The sequence below is a fragment of the Gymnoscopelus braueri genome (assembly GCF_963280865.1).
Source record: "Gymnoscopelus braueri genome assembly, chromosome: 10".
Classification (NCBI taxonomy): domain Eukaryota; kingdom Metazoa; phylum Chordata; class Actinopteri; order Myctophiformes; family Myctophidae; genus Gymnoscopelus; species Gymnoscopelus braueri.
Genome location: NC_137611.1, coordinates 40,207,704 through 40,229,928, shown reverse-complemented (window position 1 = coordinate 40,229,928; position 22,225 = coordinate 40,207,704). Strand labels below are relative to the sequence as shown.

The 22,225-nt window shown below is 42.5% G+C and overlaps 1 protein-coding gene across 1 annotated transcript in view; it reads left to right on the top strand.

Annotated features, from left to right (window-relative positions):
* LOC308094349 (disco-interacting protein 2 homolog C-like) overlaps positions 1 to 22,225 on the top strand; it is a 297,759-nt gene that overhangs the window by 157,440 nt on the left and 118,094 nt on the right. Inside the window, 2 exon segments of the mRNA XM_080440954.1 lie at positions 9,986 to 10,096; positions 16,256 to 16,381. Coding sequence (XP_080297080.1) covers positions 9,986 to 10,096; positions 16,256 to 16,381 — 237 coding nt within the window.

The window sequence follows — 22,225 nt, the reverse complement described above, 5'->3', positions numbered from 1 at the left end:
GGTAGGAAGGGTGTGTGTGCATGCATGTGTGCCTGCGAGTGTGTGAGAGAGAGAGAGAGAGAGGGAGAGGGGGAGAGAGACTCTCATGCCTCTTGGCTTTGCTCTAGAGAATTTCAATAAATAGAATTCTACACACACACGCACACAAAGGGATGCAAACACCTCAGATTGAAAGGCACATTTCAACAGCTCGGTCAATGGAATTCCATCAAAGGCTTTGTTTAAGAGTGTGGGCTACTTTGAATATCTTTACCTGTCTCTGCGAGTGTGTGTTACTAGGTTTAGCGTAGCATGGGATGCTAACGCTCTTTGTCAGGGCTGGACAGAAGGGGATATGGAGGTTACTGGCTCCATTCCTTTCCAGGGTTCGATTAAAAAGAAGAAGAAAAAGTTCAATAGACAGGTGGCACCATCTTACTTTCAATGGGGTGACGTCACGTTCTCTTTCTAATCATCCTGCCTGATGCAGAATTTGAAATGACAAAAAGCTAAAAAAAAATCACACCCAGTGTGAAGTGGGCGGTGTGGTCACAGTGGTCATCACAGTGATGGAAGTTCACTTAAAGAAAAGTAATATTGTGGACCAACCATTGTACACCCCTAACTTAAAAAAAAACATAAATGTGGTTTTTTTAAGTGCATAGTCCTATTTATAGGGCTATGCACATGTGTCATGTTTCACTAGCCAATCACAGTCCTGAATAGACTGTGATTGGCCAATCACGGTGCAGGGTTAGGGGGGTACACTGGTGGCCAATCACAGCGCAGGATTGGGGGGTGCAAATATCCAAACCTCACATATAGGGGCGGTTTCACCGCCCAAAAATCACACCCAGTGTGAAGTGGGCGGTGTGGTCACAGTGGTCATCACAGTGATGGAAGTTCACTTAAAGAAAAGTAATATTGTGGACCAACCATTGTACACCCCTAACTTTAAAAAAAACATAAATGTGTTTTTTTTAAGTGCATAGTCCTATTTATAGGGCTATGCACGTGTGTCATGTTTCACTAGCCAAATCACAGTCCTGAATAGACTGTGATTGGCCAATCACGGTGCAGGGTTAGGGGGGTACACTGGTGGCCAATCACAGCGCAGGGTTGGGGGGGTGCAATTTACAAACCTCACATATAGGGGCGGTTTCACCGCCCAAAAATAGCTGATCTAAAAGCTGACAACATGTGGCATAACGGCATGTTGTGAGCTTGTAGATCTGCTATTTTCACTTAATTTTTTTTTTTTTGGGCAGTGAAACCGCCCCTATATGTGAGGTTTGGACATCGACATTCCATTGCACCCCCCCAACCCTGCGCTGTGATTGGCCACCATTGTACCCCCCTAACCCTGCACCGTGATTGGCCAAATCACAGTCTATTCAGGACTGTGATTGGCTAGTGAAACATGACAATTGTGCATAGCCCTATAAATAGGACTATGCACTTAAAAAAACTAATTTATGTTTTTTTTTTTTTAAACTTAAAAAAAACTAATTTATGTTTTTTTTAACACATTGGGTGCCAGAGGTTTATTAAAATATTATACTTTGAGTGCCAGGACTTTTTAAACATTTTGAACCTTTTTCAAGTAGTCACAAAAAAATTTCAGTGATCACCGTCCTCACGGTGATCCCCTCATTACACACATACAGGTCTCGTACAATCGGGGGGAAAAAATTTAAAACATTCGGAAATCCATTCCATAGTTGCAGCCAGTTCAAAAAAGTTAAATTAACATTAACATTGTAAAAAAAGTGCACAGGAGCCGAGATACAGGTTTTTGAAGTCATAAGTTAACCAGGAGGTGGATTGGAGTCTAAATCTTGTAGGAGTGATATTTCCTGTTGCTGTGAAGGAAAAAAAAAAAAAAAAAGTAATTTTTTTTTTTTTTTTTCAAAAACCGTATATATACGGTTTTGGCACTCAACGTTAGTATGCGCAAAACCGTATATATACGGTTTTGGCACCCAATGTGTTAAGTTAGGGGTGTTGGTCCACAATATTACTTTTCTGTAAGTGAACTTCCATCACTGTGATGACCACTGTGACCACACCGCCCACTTCACACTGGGTGTGATTTTTGGGCGGTGAAACCGCCCCTATATGTGAGGTTTGGACATCGACCACCCATTGCACCCCCCCAACCCTGCGCTGTGATAGGCCACCAGTGTACCCCCCTAACCCTGCACCGTGATTGGCCAATCACAGTCTATTCAGGACTGTGATTGGCTAGTGAAACATGACACATGTGCATAGCCCTATAAATAGGACTATGCACTTAAAAAAAACATATTTATGTTTTTTTTTAAGTTAGGGGTGTACAATGGTTGGTCCACAATATTACTTTTCTTTAAGTGAACTTCCATCACTGTGATGACCACCGTGACCACACCGCCCACTTCACACTGGGTGTGATTTTTTTTATTACATTTGAAAGTTTGCCCAAAATAGGGACACCAAAGTTAATGTGGTTAAAATAAACATTTGTTTTTCAAATTAAATTGTTAATTTGAGATATTAGCAAACATATCAGACGTGTATTTAATTTAGTTGCGAACGCAGCGGAAGGAGGCGCGCCTCCGCGCAAGTGGAGCTTACTATGAAACCGTGCTCGGGTTGTGTCTCTCTCTGTATCTCTGTGTGCAGTATCTCTGTATCTCTGTGTGCAGTATGTGTGGCTCAAATCCTCAGCCCTGTGTGCAGCCAAGTAAATGTCCAATATAGACGTACCATACATCAAATGAAAGGTCTTTGAAAACTGAACACACCTGTCACAACTTTTTCTACCCCCCCTAAGTGGGGGTCTACGAACAAATGCTTCGGGCTCGGATTTTGGCTCCGCCCCCCGGAAGTGGGTGAAACATCAAAAGCAGAGGCATGCATTACCCCCCCCAGCAAATCGAACTCTACGTACTGTATGAACTCCCTGATTGAATTTAACTTCTTTCCATAACCACTCTGAGATGGTCTGATTGAGGATGAGGCCTGCATCGATTTCTCTGGTGGAGTGCATGTGATCATGTGTGTGCACAACCACATGTGTGTGTGTACGACCACATGTGTGTGTGTGTGTGTGTGTGTGTGTTTTTTGTGTTTTGTAGCATGTGTATATGTGCAGCTTATGTACAGACTCTGTGTGCATTCTGTAATGTATTCTGCTCTCATATTTCAGTGCTAGTTGGTGGTCATTATACGAACCGGCTTATCATCTTCAGTGGTGGAAAAAGTGCTCAAATTGTTTTACTTAAGAGTAGTATCAATACTGCAATGTAGAAATACTCTGTTACAAGTAAAAGTCCGGAATTCAAAATTTAAAAGTACAAAAGTATTGGTATCAAAATGTACTTACAGTACCAAAAGTAGAAAGTACTAATTATGCAGAATGCCCCGTTTCACAAGTTTTCAAATGTATATTTTCAAATGGCCGAAATATTGGGCTGAAGTGGTTAATGTATGTTTTGTAATAATAAACAACAATCTACAAAGTAATTGATCACCACGAAGAACCCCTAATCAATACCAAATCAATATACTGTGGGGAACTGATACAAGCCAAGACGCAATAGTCAGGGTACAAACCCAATCAAGGGCGTTTATTGGAGGAAACAGCCAGGCTCATAGAGCAATGTTTATATTTGGTAAATAATATCAACGTTCAACCTAAATTCCTTCCCGAGTCCGGGGCATTACATCATAACCTCTGTTGTCATGCATCTTAATTTCCATGGTCATTCATCATAACCTCTGTTGTCATTCATCATAACATCCGTTGTCATTCCTCCTGCAGGTTGCCTATGAAGATAACAGAGAATGTCCTTTTAGTTTCACATTTCACTAACACACACAGTTGTGAGGGAAAACAGTGGAGAATCGCTTACCGCCTGAGCACCCGTCTGTTCGCCAAGAGAGCCAGGCTGAGACTGAGACAGAGCGACTGTTTTGTAGTTTGGTGCCACACCTAGGTGATCACACAGGTGCGCTCAGATGGGGCTGATTCATGAGGGCAATTGGTAGGTAACGCCCCTCTATGACGCAGCCCAGCCTGCTGCTGTGTCTGTGAAGCCTCTCTCTGTCTCTGTCCCGCTCCCTCTCTGAGGTGTGGTGCTTACCTAACAGGCGATCTCCCAGCGATACTCCACAATACGTATATTCAATAAAACACATTTTAACCGTGGTTTTCCTGTGAGACCAAGATCTTCCCTGGTAACACCTTCAGAGACGGAACATGAATTCCATCACGATTACAAATGAATGGAAAGAGTCTCTTAGTGAAAGTGTGTGTGAAGGTGTGTAGGTGTGTGTTGGTATCAGGATCAGAGAAGGACAGCTCTCCTCTGTTCCAGTCCAGCTGGACTCTGATCCTCTGGGGTTTCTGCTTCACTGAGAGAACAGTGACAACCCTTGATGAGGAGAATCCATATGCTCCTTTTATATCCTTTATCATCCAGTATTCACCCGCTATGACTCCGTTCCTCGGGTGAGGCTCTGCACACACACCCAGCCGCCATGCTCTATTGTATCCAACCTCAACATCCCATCTGTGAGACCCTGAATTAAAGCCCTCAGAACCCAGAACCCCTGGATACGTGTCAAACCTCTCTGGGTTGTCAGGAAGCTGCTGCACCTCTCCATATCTCACACTGGTCAGATCATCAGACAAAATGAGTCCTGGATGGGCAGTGTTGGGGTCCAGGATCACAGGAGTGTAGGAGACAATGTCCTTCATCTTGTCCCAGACTCTGGCGGCCAGGTTGCCCAGGTGTTTGGCCTCGTCTATCAGTGCTTCTGAGACTGGCCAAGGGTCCTGCTGGGTGATCTGGACTCTTTCCATCGTGGTCTTGTAGTTCTGGAGGAACGAGACGTGGTCGTTGGCTCTCAGCTGGTCCTCGGCGGCTTGGATTGCATTCGAGAGGGTCACCATGACTCTGTTCAGCTTCTCAACCCTCTCCTTTATCTTCTGACTCTTCTGTGTCTCTTCAACCCACAGATTGGCAATCCTGGTCTTCTCTTCCTCTTCTAGAAACTGATGAAGGTTTTTAAATTGTTCCTTAATCTGCGTCTCTGTTTTCTGGGCCTGAACCTTGATGTGATTTTCTGTTAGGTAATAATTTGTTTTAACTTTATCAAAGACCTCCAGTTTCTCCTTCAAAGGCTTCAGTAATTCCTGGACTTTCTGTTTGCAACGCCTTGACACTTCGCCCACAGGTAAGAACTTGTGTCTCGTGTGTTTTTCTGAAGCACGACACATGAGACACACCAGCTGTTCATCGTGCCGACAAACAGGACAATCATGTGTTGGTCTTCCTGTCCACCATCTCTGCAGACAGACTTTACAGAAGCTGTGGCTGCATGACAGCAGAACAGGATGTTTAAAGATCTCATTGCACATGGGACAGGTGAGTTCCTCTTCTTGACCAGTCAAACGGGAAGCCATTTTGTCTGCAGTCACTCTCTCCTGATCTGCAATGTTCACTGAGGCTGTTAAGATGATCTTCGAGCGTTGCTGAGGACACTGGGTGGTCAGGTGAGCTATTCCTGCTTGGATCGATGCTGGCTACTCTGGAAGGGTTAAGACTGAGTCTAGTGCCGATGAGGAGAGAGTGGTTTCAACCATGACATCCAGCGTGTTTTATCCTTCTGTGGGTAGCCCCTGACATCACTGTGGTGATGTCAGATAGTGTCAGACATCTCCTCATATGGAGCTGCCTATGTCAGTTATGCCCAAATATGGGACCAGGACGTCAGTCCTGGACGTGACGGTTATCTCCATATATGGAGTTTCTGGGAAGGGTCCACTGATGTCAGACTCTGTTCTTGGGCCATTCAACTGCACAGGACCTACTTCAATATTTCAACTTAAGATGGCTTACCAATAGATCTTCAACATAGTGTTTACATTCCTCAGAAATGAAAAAATAATTTTAGAAAACGTTGGATTATAGTTGCTTAACAGCACAAATTAAAACCAACAAAATATCAACGTCTAATGGCGTTAGAATTTAACGTTGTGTAGACGTTAACATCATAACGTTAAGCAGACATTGGGCTTTGGTCACAATACCCGACAACAGAATGTCGGTATTCTTTGTCAATTTGAAGTTAGCATGATACGTTGAACAGATCTTGGGCATTGGTTACTTACCAACACAACTTAAAACCAACAAAAAACAATGTTTAATGATGTTAGAACTTAACATTTTGTGGACGTTAGCATAAAGACGTTAAGCAGACGTTGGGTTTTGGTTACAATACCCGGCAACAGCAGGTCAGTATTCTACGTCAATAAGACGTTAGCATGATACGTTGAACAGACGTTGGGTATTGGTTACTTATCAACACAACTTAAATCCAACAAAAAAGCAACGTTTAATGATGTTAGAATTTATCATTGTGTGGACGTTAGCATAATGACACTAAGCAGACATTGGGTTTTGGTTACAATACCTGACAACAGCATGTCAGTATTCTATGTCAATATAGCATTAGCATGATACGTTGAACAGACATTGGGTATTGGTTACTTACCAACACAACTTAAAAACAATAAAAAAACAACGTTTAATGATGTTAGAATTTAACATTGTGTGGACGTTAGCATAATGACGTTAAGCAGATGTTGAGTGTTGGTTACAATACCCGACAACAGCATGTCAGTATTCTACGTCAATATGACGTTAGCATAATACGTTGAACAGACGTTGGGTATTGGTTACTTACCAACACAACTTAAAAACAACAAAAAAACTACGTTTCATGATGTTAGAATTTAACATTGTGTGGACGTTAGCATAATAACGTTAAGCAGACGTTGGGTATAGGTTACTTAGCAACACAACTTAAAACCAACCAGATATCAACGTTTAATGATGATAGAATTTAACATTGTGTGGACGTTAGCATAATAACGTTAAGCAGACGTTGGGTTTTGGTCACAATACACGACAACAGCATGTCAGTATTCTACGTCAGTACGACGTTAGCATGATACGTTGAACAGACGTTAGGTATTGGTTACTTACCAACACAACTTAAAACTAACCAGATATCAACGTTTAATGATGTTAGAATGTAACATTGTGTGGACGTTAGCTTAATAACGTTTAGCAGACGTTGTGTTTTGGTCACGATACCCGACAACAGTATATCAGTATTCTACGTCAGTACGACGTTAGCATGATACGTTGAACAGACGTTGGGTATAGGTTACTACCAACACAACTTAAAACTGACCAGATATCAACGTTTAATGATGTTAGAATGTAGCATTGTGTGGACGTTAGCATAATAACGTTAAGCAAACGTTGTGTTTTGGTCACAATACCGGACAACAGCATGTCAGTATTCTATGTTAGTACGACGTTAGCATGATACGTTGAACAGACGTTGGGTATAGGTTACTTACCAACACAACTTAAAACCAACCAGATATCAACGTTTAATGATGTTAGAATTTAACATTGTGTGGACGTTAGCATAATAACGTTAAGCAGACATTGGGATTTGGTCACACTACCCGACAACATCATGTCAGTATTCTACGTCAATATGACGTTAGCATAATACGTTGAGCAGACGTTGGGTATTGGTTACATACCAACACAACCTAAAACTAACCAAATATCAACGTCTGATGATGTTAGACATCAACGTTGTGTGGACGTTGTCATAATAACATTGGGCAGACATTGAGGTTTGGTCAAATATCCGACAACAGCATGTCAGTATTCAACGTCAACCTGACGTTGAGATAATACGTTGAACAGACGTTGGTTATTGGTTAGTTACCAACACAACCTAAAGCCAACCAAATATCAACGTCATATTATGTTAGACTTCAACGTTGTCTGGACGTTGTCATAATAACGTTGGGCAGACACTGAGGTTTGGTCAAAAATCTGACAACAGCATGTCAGTATTCAACGTCAACCTGACGTTGGGATAATACGTTGAACAGACGTTGGTTAGTGGCTAGTTACCAACACAACCTAAAACCAACCAAATATCTACGTCTGTCGTCTGATGATGTTAGACATCAACGTTATATGGACGTTAGTAAAATAACGTTGGGCAGACATTGAGGTTTGGTCAAAAATCCGACAACAGCATGTCAGTATTCGACGTCAACCTTACGTTGGGATAATAGGTTGAACAGACGTTGGTTATTGGTTAGTTACCAACACAACCTAAAACCAACGTCATATTATGTTAGACTTCAGCGTTATGTGGACGTTAGTAAAATAACGTTGGGCAGACATTGAGGTTTGGTCAAAAATCTGACAACAGCATGTCAGTATTCGACGTCAACCTGACGTTGGGATAATATGTTGAACAGACGTTAGTTAATGGTTAGTTACCAACACAACCTAAAATCAACCAAATATCTACGTCTAATGATGTTAGACTGCAACGTTGTGTGGACGTTATCATAATAACGTTGGGCAGACATTGAGGTTTGGTCAAAAATCCGACAACAGCATGTCAGTATTTGACGTCAATATGACGTTGGGATAATACATTGAACAGACGTTGGTTATTGGTCAGTTACCAACACAACCTAAAACCAACCAAATATCAACGTCAATTGACGTCAAATTAATACGTTGATACGACGTTGGAAGTTGACGTTGGTCCAACGTTGGATTTTGGTTAGCTGACGTCACGACCTAAATCCAACCAAAAAACAACGTCAACGGACGTCGTGTGCCAGCTGGGAAGTATTAGTTTTCAAATAATTGTAGTGGAGTAAAAAGTACAATATTTGCCTCTGAGATGTAGTGGAGTAGAAGTAAAAGTACAGAAAATTGGAAATACTCCAGTAAAGTAAAAATACCTCAAAATAGTATTAAGTACAGTACTTAGTTACTTTCCACCACTGATCATCTTTTCTCACGCACGTACATACGCACCCAAGCACACACTTTCCTCACACAGCATTTTGCAGGGAGTACAACATACACATACATACAGCAAACATACACATACTGTACATACAGCAGTGCTGCCATCAATGAGAGACAGTATCACATGAAGGAGAAGGCTCATAGAGACATTGGCTTGGTGATCTCGCCTATAGTGCCGGGATGGCCAGAAACGGCCGCCGTTTTCGGCACGGGACACTAGTCCTTCCATCGTAGTATAATTTATGCATTACAGGACATATTGGTGATGTCGAAGGGGCACACGGGGTCAGGCGCCAGAGGGTGTGTGCGTGTATATATGTGTGTGTGTGTGTGTGTGTTTTGTGGATAAAAAACCCAGCAGTACCAGGGTTCCCCTATAGGATCGAGGTTGAACATGACTTTTGTCTAGGAAAGGGGATTAATTGACAAGAAGAATGTGTGATCTCACACTAATCACATTTCTTTTAAATCTGGCCTTACATCTTAATTATCGTATTCTTGTCATGTCTTATGTCTTCTTCATTTTTGGTGATAGCTCACTCTATGCTTGCATTTGTTCCGAGTGGCCTCTGATAAGAGTATCAGCTAAATGCACATGTAAGCATCATCTGTGGCTGCCAGCAAACTAAAGCATCCAAGCATGAGCATGATGAAGATGTACTTTGTAAGCTCTCCAATCATATTTTATTTATAAGACTTGGCATGAAGTTAGTCTCCCTCCTCAAACTCATTTTCCTGAGCCAGCAGATATGGAATTAGCCTCGGCTTAGCGGGCCGCCGAGTGCTAATCACGTTCCCATCGACAGCCGACAAAGTGTCTGATGCCAATGCAAATCACTCCCATCCTTTTCTGTCTCAAACTTTTTCAGGTCTAATGTATATGTATTTGGCCCCACGGACCCCCATCTGAAGCTATTTTGTGCCAGGGACCCCCTCCCAATACAAGATTTGTGTTCTTAAAAATGTTGATGCTACGTTAACTCATTTTGCTGGGGGACCCCCTTCTCAAGGACCCCTTGGAGTCCCCGGACCCCACTTTGAGAAACACTCCCTTAACCAGCATGTGTGTGTGTGTGTGTGTGTGTGTGCAGGGATGGACCCGTCCATGGGTCAGGAGAGGAGAACACCGGTAACGCCCTCGTCCTCGTCCCGCTACCACCGCCGGCGGTCCTCCGGCTCCAGAGACGAACGCTACAGATCAGGTATTAATAATAATAATAATGAAATGCATTTGTACCTTTTCATGACATGAAATGCAGTTCAAAGTGCTTTACACAGCAATTAAAAAACGGAGCAAGAATAAAGCACGAGTGCTTCACAGACAACGCCAAAAGAATTTAACGAAAAAGCAAAAAGCAAAAGCATAAAACAACATTAACCCATTCAATCCGGGAACGCGCCTCTGTCATTTTTTCTTTGGCTGTACAAAAATAGCAGATATACAAGCTCATAGCGCGTACCAAGTTGAAAAATCGTGAAAATCTTTGAATATATATATTTTGAAGCGAACATTTGTAAAATATTTTGTTCCAGGGACCTCCAGAAGCAAAGATTTGAGTTATAAATGTTCGCTTTAAAAGATATTTATTCAAAGATTTGTACATATTTTCACGATTCGTAATTTTTTTTGCAGATCTACAAGCTCATAGCGCGGCACTATGAGCTTGTAGATCTGCTATTTTGGAATAGCCAAATAAATCTAAAATGACAGAGATGTGTTCCCAGAGTGATTGGGTTAAGATAATAGCACACAAAAAAGGCAGTGAATCAGGCAAAACAGTGAAGACATATGAACAACAACACAGAGGTAAAAAAATCAGTTATAGGAGTATCAGTGCTGTCAACTGACACCACGTCAATTCAACGTTCAAGGTTGTGCTTTATCGTTTCATCTTGTGCACATGAGGTACATGAGAGTTAAGTCTTATTTTAGTTTGGCTTCAGACAATGTAGCAGCGTAGGTAAAAATAACAAAAGTAAAGAAAAACGAAAGAGAGAAAAACAAGAGCAAAAAAAAAGAGTCAGTAGTTCTATATTCAATACTCCGCTTCGAGGTCTCGCTATGGGAGAGCGCCCCCTGGCGTGAACACCAGGGGGAGCTCTCCCATAGCGAGACCTCTCACTTCGTATTTCATAGAACCGGGGTTAAGGTAGGAACCTATAGTTATAGGGTGATAAATAAGTGTAGAAAGGTGGCGGTCTCGTTGTAAGAGAAGGCCATGGATTGAAGGTAGGACACCAGGCTCTGTCTACACAGAATTACGTAGTATTCATTAGTTAACTCATTGAGTGCCATTAACGTGTTTCACGTGTTTTTACCGCTATGGCGCAACGTGCCAATGACGTGTTTGACGTGTTTTTGAAAAAATAGTAAAAAGCAAAAGAAAAAAAAACGTTTTTTTTTTTAAAACATGTTCAGAACCCAAGATATCATTATCTGAAGATTTGCAGTTCCATCCACTCCTTGTTTAAAGTATAACTGAAAAAGGCTGTATCTCGCTTCCTAAGCACTTTTTTTTTACTTTGAAAAAAACTCTGGCACTGGGACAACACAATATAGAAATAATTATTTTTTATTCGTTTTTGTTCTTTTACATACTCATAGGTAGTACAATTGAGTGCCAGAATTGCCAAATGTTAAAAAATAAATAAAAAATCTGGCACTCAATGAGTTAATAAACACCACATACTGTGTTTTAATATTGCACCCATGTTAACACATGAACCCTTCGGGTCCTTAAAGGAGAATTCCGGACATTTTAAGTGTTATCTTTGATGTGTCGTTACTCACCTACCGACGTAAAAAGTGGCATTGTTTTTTTCCAGAGATTCCCCTGTCGTCATTTTTTCAACCCCCTCCGTTGTCATAATGGGAGCGCGTGGCTTAGGGAAATTCGTCTATTATAACCGATGCAAAGTTATTTTTTTCTCTACTACTACTCATTGTAGAGTCTCATGATAGTCAAACATGCGCTGAAAGTTCCTGAGAGGCTACCGGTAACGCCGAACGATTTAACACTGGTTGCTTGTTTCTCTACCTGGCAACACCAAGTTGCCAGGTTCTGGAAAGAAACAAGCAACCAGTGTTAAATCGTTCGGCGTTACCGGTAGCCTCTCAGGAACTTTCAGCTTTTACGTCGGTAGGTGAGTAACGACACATCAAAGATAACTCTTAAAATGTCCGGAATTCTCCTTTAAGCCATAATAGGCCAACATTCAGCCAAAATAGCAGATCTACAAGCTCACAAAATGTAATCGGTAGAATAATCGCTAAGAAAGTAATGGCAAGTTGCAGCCAGCACAAAGTCAGACACCAAACTCCTCATATCGTTGCTGTTGGGGCAGAAACCTCTTATCTCCATATTTGAACTTTTTGTGTTTTTAGGTAAATTAATGCTCTACTTGATCACACTACAGTGTCACACAAAAGTATCAAAAGTCGCAGATCTACAAGCGACGCGTTTCGAGCTTGTAGATCTGCTACTTTTGATGCTTTTGAAATTTGAATCCCGAAAAGCAACAGTCTTGGACATATGAGGTTTCCACGCGACGGAGACGAAATGTAAATCGCTTGTAAACTGCAGTGTGTGTTGATGGGGCAGCTCTGGGAGCTTAGGGTGCAGTTTGCATAATGCAAACCCCCCAAAAAAACGAAACAGGAACGCAGAGTTCGTTTGCAAACAAAGCGCAGCACAGCATAAATATGAATCCACGATGTTTTATATTCCTGTTTTATCCCCCAGTGCTGGTGTTGGGGACTTTTTTTATTTCCTCTCTGTCGGGTGGAAACCTCATATGTCCAAAAACTGTTACTTTCCAGAATTCAAATTCAAAATGAGCAAAAGTAGCAGATCTACAAGCTCGAAACGCGCCGCGTCGCGTTTCGAGCTTGTAGATCTGCTACTTTTGACGCTTTTGTGTGATCAAGTAGGGCGTTCATTTACGAAAAAACACAAAAAAGTTAAAGTATGGAGATGAGAGGTTTGCTATCCCGAAAGCAACGATTTCTATTATTCACCAGCCCTTGTCCAGTCTCTGTGCGCTGCAGGGCCTCCAGGCACCGCAGAGCGCTGACGGTGCTGAAGTTGAATAAATGAGCCTCTTCTGGATTCAAACGGCAACGGAATTGGAATAGAAGTGTGTGTGTGTGTGTGTCTGCTTTGGCTCCCACTGTGGGGAGAAGATGGAAATTAACCAAGTCAAGTACATTTTATTGATAAAGCGCATTTAACCCATTAAGACTGGGAACACATCTGCGTCATTTTTTTATTTCTTTGGGCTATTCAAAAATAGCAGATATACAAGCTCGTAGTGCGGCGCCGAGTGCACCGAGTTTGTAGATCTGCTATTTTTCTTTTTATTGAGAAAATTTTTGCAAATCTTTACAAATGTCTTCTAAATCCTAACAGTTTTCTGAAAAACTTACGTTGCCATAATATCAGTGGTTCTCAAACTTTTTTCATGTCAAGGACCCCCAAAATATTATGTATTTGACCGCCGACCCCATCAACATTTGTTGTTCCAGGGACCCCCAGAAGCAAAGATTTCAAAAAATATATATATATATTCAAAGATTTGCACAAATCTTCCACGATCTTTCAAAAAATAGTAGATCTACAAGCTCATGGCGCGGCACTCGGTGCCGCGCTATGAGCTTGTAGATCTGCTATTTTTGAATAGCCCAAAGAAATCTAAAAAAGACACAGATGCGTTCCCGGTCTTAATGGGTTAAAAAACAACCTGCCCCGGCCAAAGTGCTGCATAGCATGTGAATTAAGACGGCATAAAACGTAACAGACGAGACAATAAAACAAGATGACTAGAGGGATAACCGCATCGCTGTTGTTGTGTGGCCTTCGCCGACCAGTTGCAGTTTTTTATCTGCGTCTGTCCAGACTCATCATCGTCGCTGTCGGGTGGAAAACGTGTATATCCAAAAACTGTGGAAATGGGAAAAAAAGAACCTGTGTTCCAATGCAGTTAAAAGAGTAGTTCACCCAAAAGATGACTTATTTTCTATCGATTACACACCCCATGAAGCCTTGAATTCATGGACATTCTTTTGTCTAAGCCAATAATTTGCTAACCGACGGAAAGATACTAATCTCCGGTAGGAGACTCAAAGTTGACACTTTGAGTCTCCTACCGGAGCCGCCGCCGGTCATCAAATTATTGGCTTAGGAATGCGTCAAAAACAAAACAAAAATGTCACAGCTCTCCTCTGAGACACAGACCAAGTAGACAGAAATGGTGTCATTTTACAATGAGCATTAGTGAGGACCAATTATATGAAGATGGTTTGAAAATGGTTGAAGTCGTCCTTTAAGTAAATACTTCCTCCACCACCAGTCCATTAGTGAAATGAGGATCAGCTGTGTGCAGGAGAAGAGAACAGTAGCGTTTGGGTTTCTAATAATAATAAGCATTGTAAACAACATGGTTTATGTTTGGGTTTCTAATAATAATAAGCATTGTAAACAACATGACTTATGTTTGTGTTTCTAATAATAAGCAGCATTGTAAACAACATAGCTTATGTTTGTGTTTCTAATAATAAGCAGCATTGTAAACAACATGGGCTCAGTACAGTAGCTTGTGGGGCTGTCTTGACTCAGCACTCAGTGGGTTGTCGTTGGGTTGTAAAACGCTAACAGGATTCCTATAAACCTTTGTAGGACACATGCTTTTATTTACTGTTATTAGAGCAACTCGGGGCATCCTGCTTATTGTCTCCGCCAGGCCGAAAGGCATGGCGAGAGAGTATGTTTTCGCCCCTGTCCGTCCGTCCGTGTGTCCGTCCGTCCGTCCGTCCGTCCGTCCGTCCGTGTGTCCTGTCTGTGTGTTAGCACCAAATCTCAGGCACCGTTGGCCCGGTCGCTGCGAAACTGTGCACACACACTCCCTGGATGCCAATTCAGAACCTCTGCCTCAAATTTTTCACATAGGCCTGTCATAGCACCACCAGGAGGCCGATTTGTGCAAAACCCATTTTTCCCCATTACTCCTACAGTTTTTAACCAAACCTCATGCAAATCGGTACACAGTATCTCTATAGTCATGTGATCAACCCTGATCTGTCCGATTTCCCATATTCCATCCTCATTGGCTAAGGTTACCATCCAAAGTTTGCAGGATTGGTCTGTTTTGAACAAACTGCCTCAAATCATGAACGCAGCTTGCCATTTCCATAAAATTGCACACGCACATTCCCACTAGGCCGAGGAAGAAATGGCATTTAAAACTTTTCACATCAGCCTCATGGTGGCGCTATAACAGGCCGATTTGCATTTTTAACTATAACTGCACCGATCTGCGTGAAACTTTGCACGCCTACTCCCTAGAGGCCAAGGAAAAACATCTGCACTGCATTTTTCACATCTGCTTTTTACAGCGCCACCAGGAGGCCGACTTATATCAAATACATTTTTGGATATTAATCCTTCAGATTTTATCCAAACATCACGCACATCGGTACACTGTATCTCTATAGTCATGTGATCAAGACGCATCTGTCCGATATTTCATATTCCATCCTGATTGGCTAAGGTTGACTTCCAAAGTTTGCAGGATTGGTCCGTTTTGAACAAAATGTCTGAAATCATGAACGTGGCGTGCGATTTCCGTGAAAACTTGCATGCACATTCCCACTAGGCCGAGGAAGAAATACCACCCTTTTCACATTGGCCTATTATAGCGCCACCAGGAGGCCACAATAACTTACCTGACCTGGCGGAGACCTGTGCTCCGAGGAGCACTTTTTCTAGTTGAAGAGTCGTTCTTTCAGCCTTGCTGCCTTCTTACATTGTCGTGTTCAGCTGAATCACAGTATTAGGATATTGTTATTTTCCAGGAAATGGGGGGGGGGGGACCTGTGTTCCCGATGCAATTACTATTTAGTCATAAGCTCTGGTTAATACTTTTCATTGGTTCCATATTTATAAAACCCACACACACACTTAAGCACTTAAGCACTTTCGCTTCATTTCTTTTTTCAAAAGATAGTGAAATCGCTCCTTTTGTGTGAAACACGTGTACGATCAAGTAGGATATTAATTCACAATGAAACATAAAAAGGAGACATTTGGAGACACAATGGTTCTGCATGACAGCAATGATAGAATATGTTTGTTTTGAATTATGTTATGCGGTGGAGTCATGGTGATGACGCGTATTAATATCTTGTTTCTCCATGATACCTCTGTGTGTGTGTGTGTGTGTGTGTGCGTGTGCGCGTGTGTGCGTGCGTGTACATACTTACTGGTGCAATCCTGTGTGTACACAGTATTTGTGTTCCTCTGTTGCCCGGTGTGTATCTAATTTATTGTCTGTGTCAATATGTGTGTGTGTGTGTGTGTGTGCAGACGTGCATACGGAGGCAGTGCAAGCAGCGCTGGCTAAGCATAAGGAGAGGAAGATGGCCGTCCCCATGCCTTCTAAACGCCGTTCTCTGGTGGTCCAGTCCTCCATGGACGCCTACACACCCCCAGGTAAGAAGACACGATATCGTCTCTGTCGGGTGGAAACCTTGTACGTCCAAAACTGTTACTTTTCAGGATTCAAATTCAAAAACGGCAAAAGTAGCAGATCCACAAGCTCAAAGCTTGTGGATCTGCTACGTTTGCTGATTTTGTGTGACGCTGTAGTAGGATCAAGTAGGGCGTTAATTTAGGGAAAACCCCAAAAAGTTAGAATATGGAGTTAAGGAATAACGTGTTCCTTCCACGCGCTACGTCCAACCGGGGAAACTCCCCTCTGTCGGGTGACAAGAAGGCTTGTCATGCATTGAAGGAGGCATGAGCTCGGCTCTGAGCTCTCCCTAGGTTGGCAGAGGGAGTGTAGTGCCCAGGATTACTTGGACAATTGGCACTGGGTGGAAAAAAAATGGGGTTACAAAATCGTGGGATAAAAACAAAAAATGATTAAAAGAATATGGAGTTAAGAGCTTTATGCCCCGACAGCAACGATATTCAGACTCTTCCCACCAGGTGAGACCATGTCCCAGCAGGTAACGGCGTCACCTAGAGAAGGGTGTAGATTACCTAAGTGTAGCTGGTGTGGTTTTGCCTGTGTGATGTCCCGATGAGCTTCCATAATGTCACTGTCGGGGCGGGAAACCTTGTATGTCCAGAAACGTTATACTGTTCGGGTTCACGTTCCAATGGATTCAGTACATCGTTGCTGTCAGGGCAGAAACCTCTTATCTCCATGTTTTAAGTGCTTGTGTTTTTTTTTGTAAATTAAAGCCCTATACTTGATACATACTACAGCGTCAGACAAAAGCATCAAAAGTAGCAGATCTACAAGCTAAAAACTCGGCGGCGCGTTTTGAGCTTGTAGATCTTTCACTTTCACTTCAAACCTTTTTTTAAAAATGTCAAAAAGATCCAATCTGCAGATGCAACGCATTATGTGAGCTTTGAGATTAGCTCATTTTGACACGTTTGTGGGCCGTTAATTTACAAACAAAGCGAAAAAGGTTATGGAGATACAAGGTTTCTGCCGGACACCAATAATATAATAAAGTCACACGCCGAGATAAAGGTGGTTCACTTACAGTTGGCTGCTAGTAATGGGAAAGGGAATATTTTCTAGTCCCCAGGGGAGGGGGAATTACTTTTTACTGCTTCAGCCATGCAATTGTCTGCTCAGTTCACTGTGATGAGTGCACGGGGGGGGGAGCTGCTAGGGGTTAAGTATATCTTGCTCAGGGACACTTCGACTTCGAGGGTCGAACTGGGTGACCTTCCGATTCCCCAGACGGGCCTCTCTGCCCACTGAGCTGCCGCTGCCCTAATCCTGGTGATCTATGATCTAATGATACGCAAGCAGCAGCACATGGTGTTCACACTATATTGAGTGTTATTTCCTTGTGCTGCTCAGTGTTGGTAGCTCGTCGTGTTGACGATACATAGATTTAAAGATTATTCTAGTTCAGTGCAGAGTCCTGCACGGGTCCAATTTTGAGAACCCGCGCCTGCCCCGCCCGTCAATAATCAGATCCGTAGACCAACCAGCCACCCGTGATTATTTCAAAATACGAACCAGAACTGCCCCGCCCGCCAAATATCGGACCCGTTGTCCGCCCGTTTACCCGTGATTACATGCAGAGTAATCTCTCAAGAACAGATTCTGCTCTGCGTTGGAATCTGTCGTGAAGGTTCGTCATAACATGTACGCACTGGGCTACAAGTGGGCGTGCCTTCAGATCAGGAAGCAGGCCGCGCTTTACCCAATCAAATTTAGTGGCCGGGATTCACGTGTCCGTCGATCCTTCCCCCTCGAAACAAACCCAAACTAATTTAACAATAGCGTCCGCGGAGCAGACAAAACCACGGAAAGATATTCACATTTTAACTTACTCTTTCATCATAGAAACAAGTGGGCTTATAACCAAAACGATCCATGTTCTCTGGGAGAAGTGGTGTTAGTGTTCCGTGTAGAAATATTGTTAGTGGGAATGAAAACATAGTGGCACCACCGGAAGTGAAAGGCTGAAGGTAGACCAAAACCCCGGTTTCCTTGCGCACGGGTGCTACGTTGTCATTGTCCCAGAGCCAAGATGAGATAGTACAAACAGCAGAGGGCGCTGTTTTTCCTTCTCATCTTGGCTCTGGGTTCCCAGATTGCATGCAGAGTAAACTGTAAATAGCCTACAGACAGTCACTCAATTTAAACGTGTGTTGAAATGTGCTGAAAAAGATAGCAGCCTTCAACAATAGCGCTACATTCAGTGGTCAGGTTCGTTCAGAAATGAAGTGAAGATGGAGGAGTGAGCTTTAGCCACACGCGCGAACGCGCATATACGCAGTACGCATACTGTATGTCGTCGTTTACATTGTCAGACGGTTTTAATTTGAAGGTTTAACAGGATGTTCAATGGGTTTTTGTGTGTTAAGATAACTGACCGGCGTGCTCTATGCTGCTGTGCTGTGTTAAGTTACACAAGTGATGTTGTTTGGAAGGAAACAGTGCTCTCTGATTTTCACAATAAAATGTTACCCACCCGGCACCCGCGTTTAGTTCAGCACCGCCCGTCCCCGTACCCATGAACTTATAAAAGTATATTTTTCACCCGTCAAACGCGGGTATCCCGCCCGTTGCAGGACTCTGGTTCAGTGATTCCCAACCTGTGGGGCCAGGGCCCAAAAATGTAACGGTATTTTCCCCATGGCTGCCGTGGTACTGTATGTGGTCAGATGGGCGGACCACCAACACTTTAAGTGGGCCGTGATCCAAATTTTTTTTTTTGGGAACCTCTCCAGTAGTTTTAAGTTTACAAAGCAGGGTCTGGTAATCCCCAGGGGTCCTTCATGAGGGTCTAATGGGTGTAATAAACAGTGTTGGGTAACGTGCGTTAGTAATGTAACGCCGTTACGTAATATATTACCGAATTGCGGTAACGGGTAATATAGCGCATTACTACAAGGAGAAGCTGTAATATATTATTAAAATGACACTACGTTACTACGTTGCTTTGTGCGTTACCCACCGAAGTGAAGGTGTTTTTTTTTATCCACCCACAAAGCCGCAGCCTACAGCAAAATCCCTGTTAAAACTAAGCGCGCACCTCTCTCTACAGCTATCATTGTTAACAAATCTCTGTGATTCTAATTTTACTATAATCAGCTGAAGGGAGAGTGTCAATTCCTTGTGCCAATTGTGTTTATATAAGATGGTAGTCTATTTAATTTATTTAAAGAAGGCAAGTTAAGCATCACACAATGCAATATTCCAATTTACACACGTCAGTTTTATTCATCGATTACGCAAAAACTGATTACAAAAATATAAAATAATCTCTAATCAGTAACATGTAGGTGATATTTATGTCTATCAAATGTGGTTTTATTGAAAGGCAATTAAAGTCCAGAGCTAAGTTAGAAGCCAAACATCGGGTGTGTGTGCTCAATGTAAAATCCCCATGGTGCAGCTGCAGAGTTCATGTCAGACTCTGTTGGAACGTGAGCAGTGTTGCCAGATTGTGCAAGAGGAATAAGCAACTAGGTCTATGAAAACAAGGCCAAAAGAAGCGACTATAATAGGCCACATGAGCACTTCAAACCTATGTATGTCGTCCATTAAACAATGTGCATATTTATATATGTTGGCTATTTGAAAATAGACGACCTACAAGCTCACAACCGTTCTACCATTATTTACAAGCAACAAGCCCAATGTGGCTTATAATAATCAGACCAGGCAACACAGCAGACAGGGAGATATAATATATTATATTGGATTGGGGATAAATGGCTAGCGCAGTCTTCTCTTAAAGGTCAAATAAAATGAGGATTTTTTTATTTAAAGAGTAGCCTACGTGACATTGGAAACAAGTCCGCAAGGACTTTTTTGGCCGGACCTTTTAGACAAAAGCATTATAAATGTAACTGTGTTGTTTTACATTCTATTGCCTAATAAAAATGTCAATCAATCAATCAATACGGTAAAAATATAATTGTATAGAGCTGAGTTCTTTGTAGACCATATAAATGAGTCTTAACTCTAACTGTCTAGTCAATTTTTTAAACTCATGCCATGTCCAGTGGCGTTTGGTGGATTCTAACGTTGACCGGGCCAGAACCGGGCCAGAACCGGTTTGACGGCTAAACTGGTTTTTAATGGCCACTCATTAACAATTCGGCCGAATGCAAATGAGCCCCATTTGAAAACAAAGGAAACTTTCTGTGGTCGGCTACAACAGAATAGGGTGGGGCTCTGCTAATGTTGATTTTTAGTTGTTTTCCCCTGGATCTTGCCCCTACACAGGGACAAGCTGGGTTTACAGACCGGGCCATGGCCTCGTTGGCCCCAATGACGATACGCGCCTGGCCATGTCTATCTAAATGAGTGTTGGCTGGGAATGTCAAAATGCTGTGTTAAGAGATTTTATTTGCCACTTTGACCACACATGGATGGAGTTTAGATCCCATAGGGACGGTTGTGTTACTTAAAATTGGCTAGTTGTTGGTTGTCAAACAAATGGTACTGTAGGTCAGGCGCGTATCGTCATTGGGGCCAACGAGGCCATGGCCCGGTCTGTAAACCCAGCTTGTCCCTGTGTAGGGGCAAGATCCAGGGGAAAACAACTAAAAATCAACATTAGCAGAGCCTCACCCTATTCTGTTGTAGCCGACCACAGAAAGTTTCCTTTGTTTTCAAATGGGGCTCATTTGCATTCGGCCGAATTGTTAATGAGTGGCCATTAAAAACCAGTTTAGCCGTCAAACCGATTCTGGCCCGGTCAACGTTAGAATCCACGAAACGCGGGAGGCACGGTGGCGCAGTCGGTAGCGCTGTCGCCTCACAGCTAGAAGGTCCTGGGTTCGATTCCCGCTGTGGGCGCTGGGGGCGTGTCTTCTCCTCCACGTCATCAGCGCCCATACCCTAGGTGGGGTTGGCGAAAGGGCCTACTCTGTGTGGAGTTTGCATGTTCTCCCCGTGTCTCCTAGGGTAGTTAATACCCTCACAAAAACATGTAGTAATCCTGGTCACTATACCGCCTCCCCCATGACAGCCGGGGCGCCTGATGGAGGGGAAGGGAACTGGTTGGAATAACGTGTTCCTTCCACGCGCTACGTCCAACCAGGGAAACTCCCCCCTGTCAGGTGACAAGAAGGTCAGTTGGCTCTCATGCCTGAAGGAAGCATGAGCTCGGCCCTGGCCTCCCTACTGTGGGGTGACTGGTGTAATACTGGTGTAGGGCTGGTGTAGCGCCCAGGATCACTTAGGAAATTGGCACCGGGTGAAAAAAATGGGTTACAAAAATCGCGGGATAAAAAAATCCACCAAACGCCACTGCTGTAGGTCAAGATGCATTTTGTTATGATGTGTTATTGGTTGACACAATGACACTACAGTATAACTGTTCACTGTTCAGAGAGGTCAAATTTTGAACAATGACCTTAACCATATTTCTATGTCCTTATCTTAATTTCATAGGCTCAACATTCTATGCTGCTCATGCAGTCCTTGTTCTGTGGACTTTAATTAAAAAAAAAGGTATAGAAAGAGGCTAGTCTTGTCATGTCATTATAGGCTACATTATAGAAGGTACCGGTATGTCTATTAATAAATTGATTAATTTAAGTCAAATTGATTCATTAATGTAATTCATAATCCTATCTTATAATGTAAATGCCTGCCCATCTACCATCTCTGTGTCCCAAAAATAATTTGTGGGCTAATAATAATAATACAAAATCTAGATTATTTAATTGTTCAATTGTAGCTTCTTCTTTTTTTAAGTAACTAAAAAGTAATATGTAATATTAATATATTACTGTTGCTCAGACATTAATATGTAACGAAATGTATTACTTTAAAATGAAGGT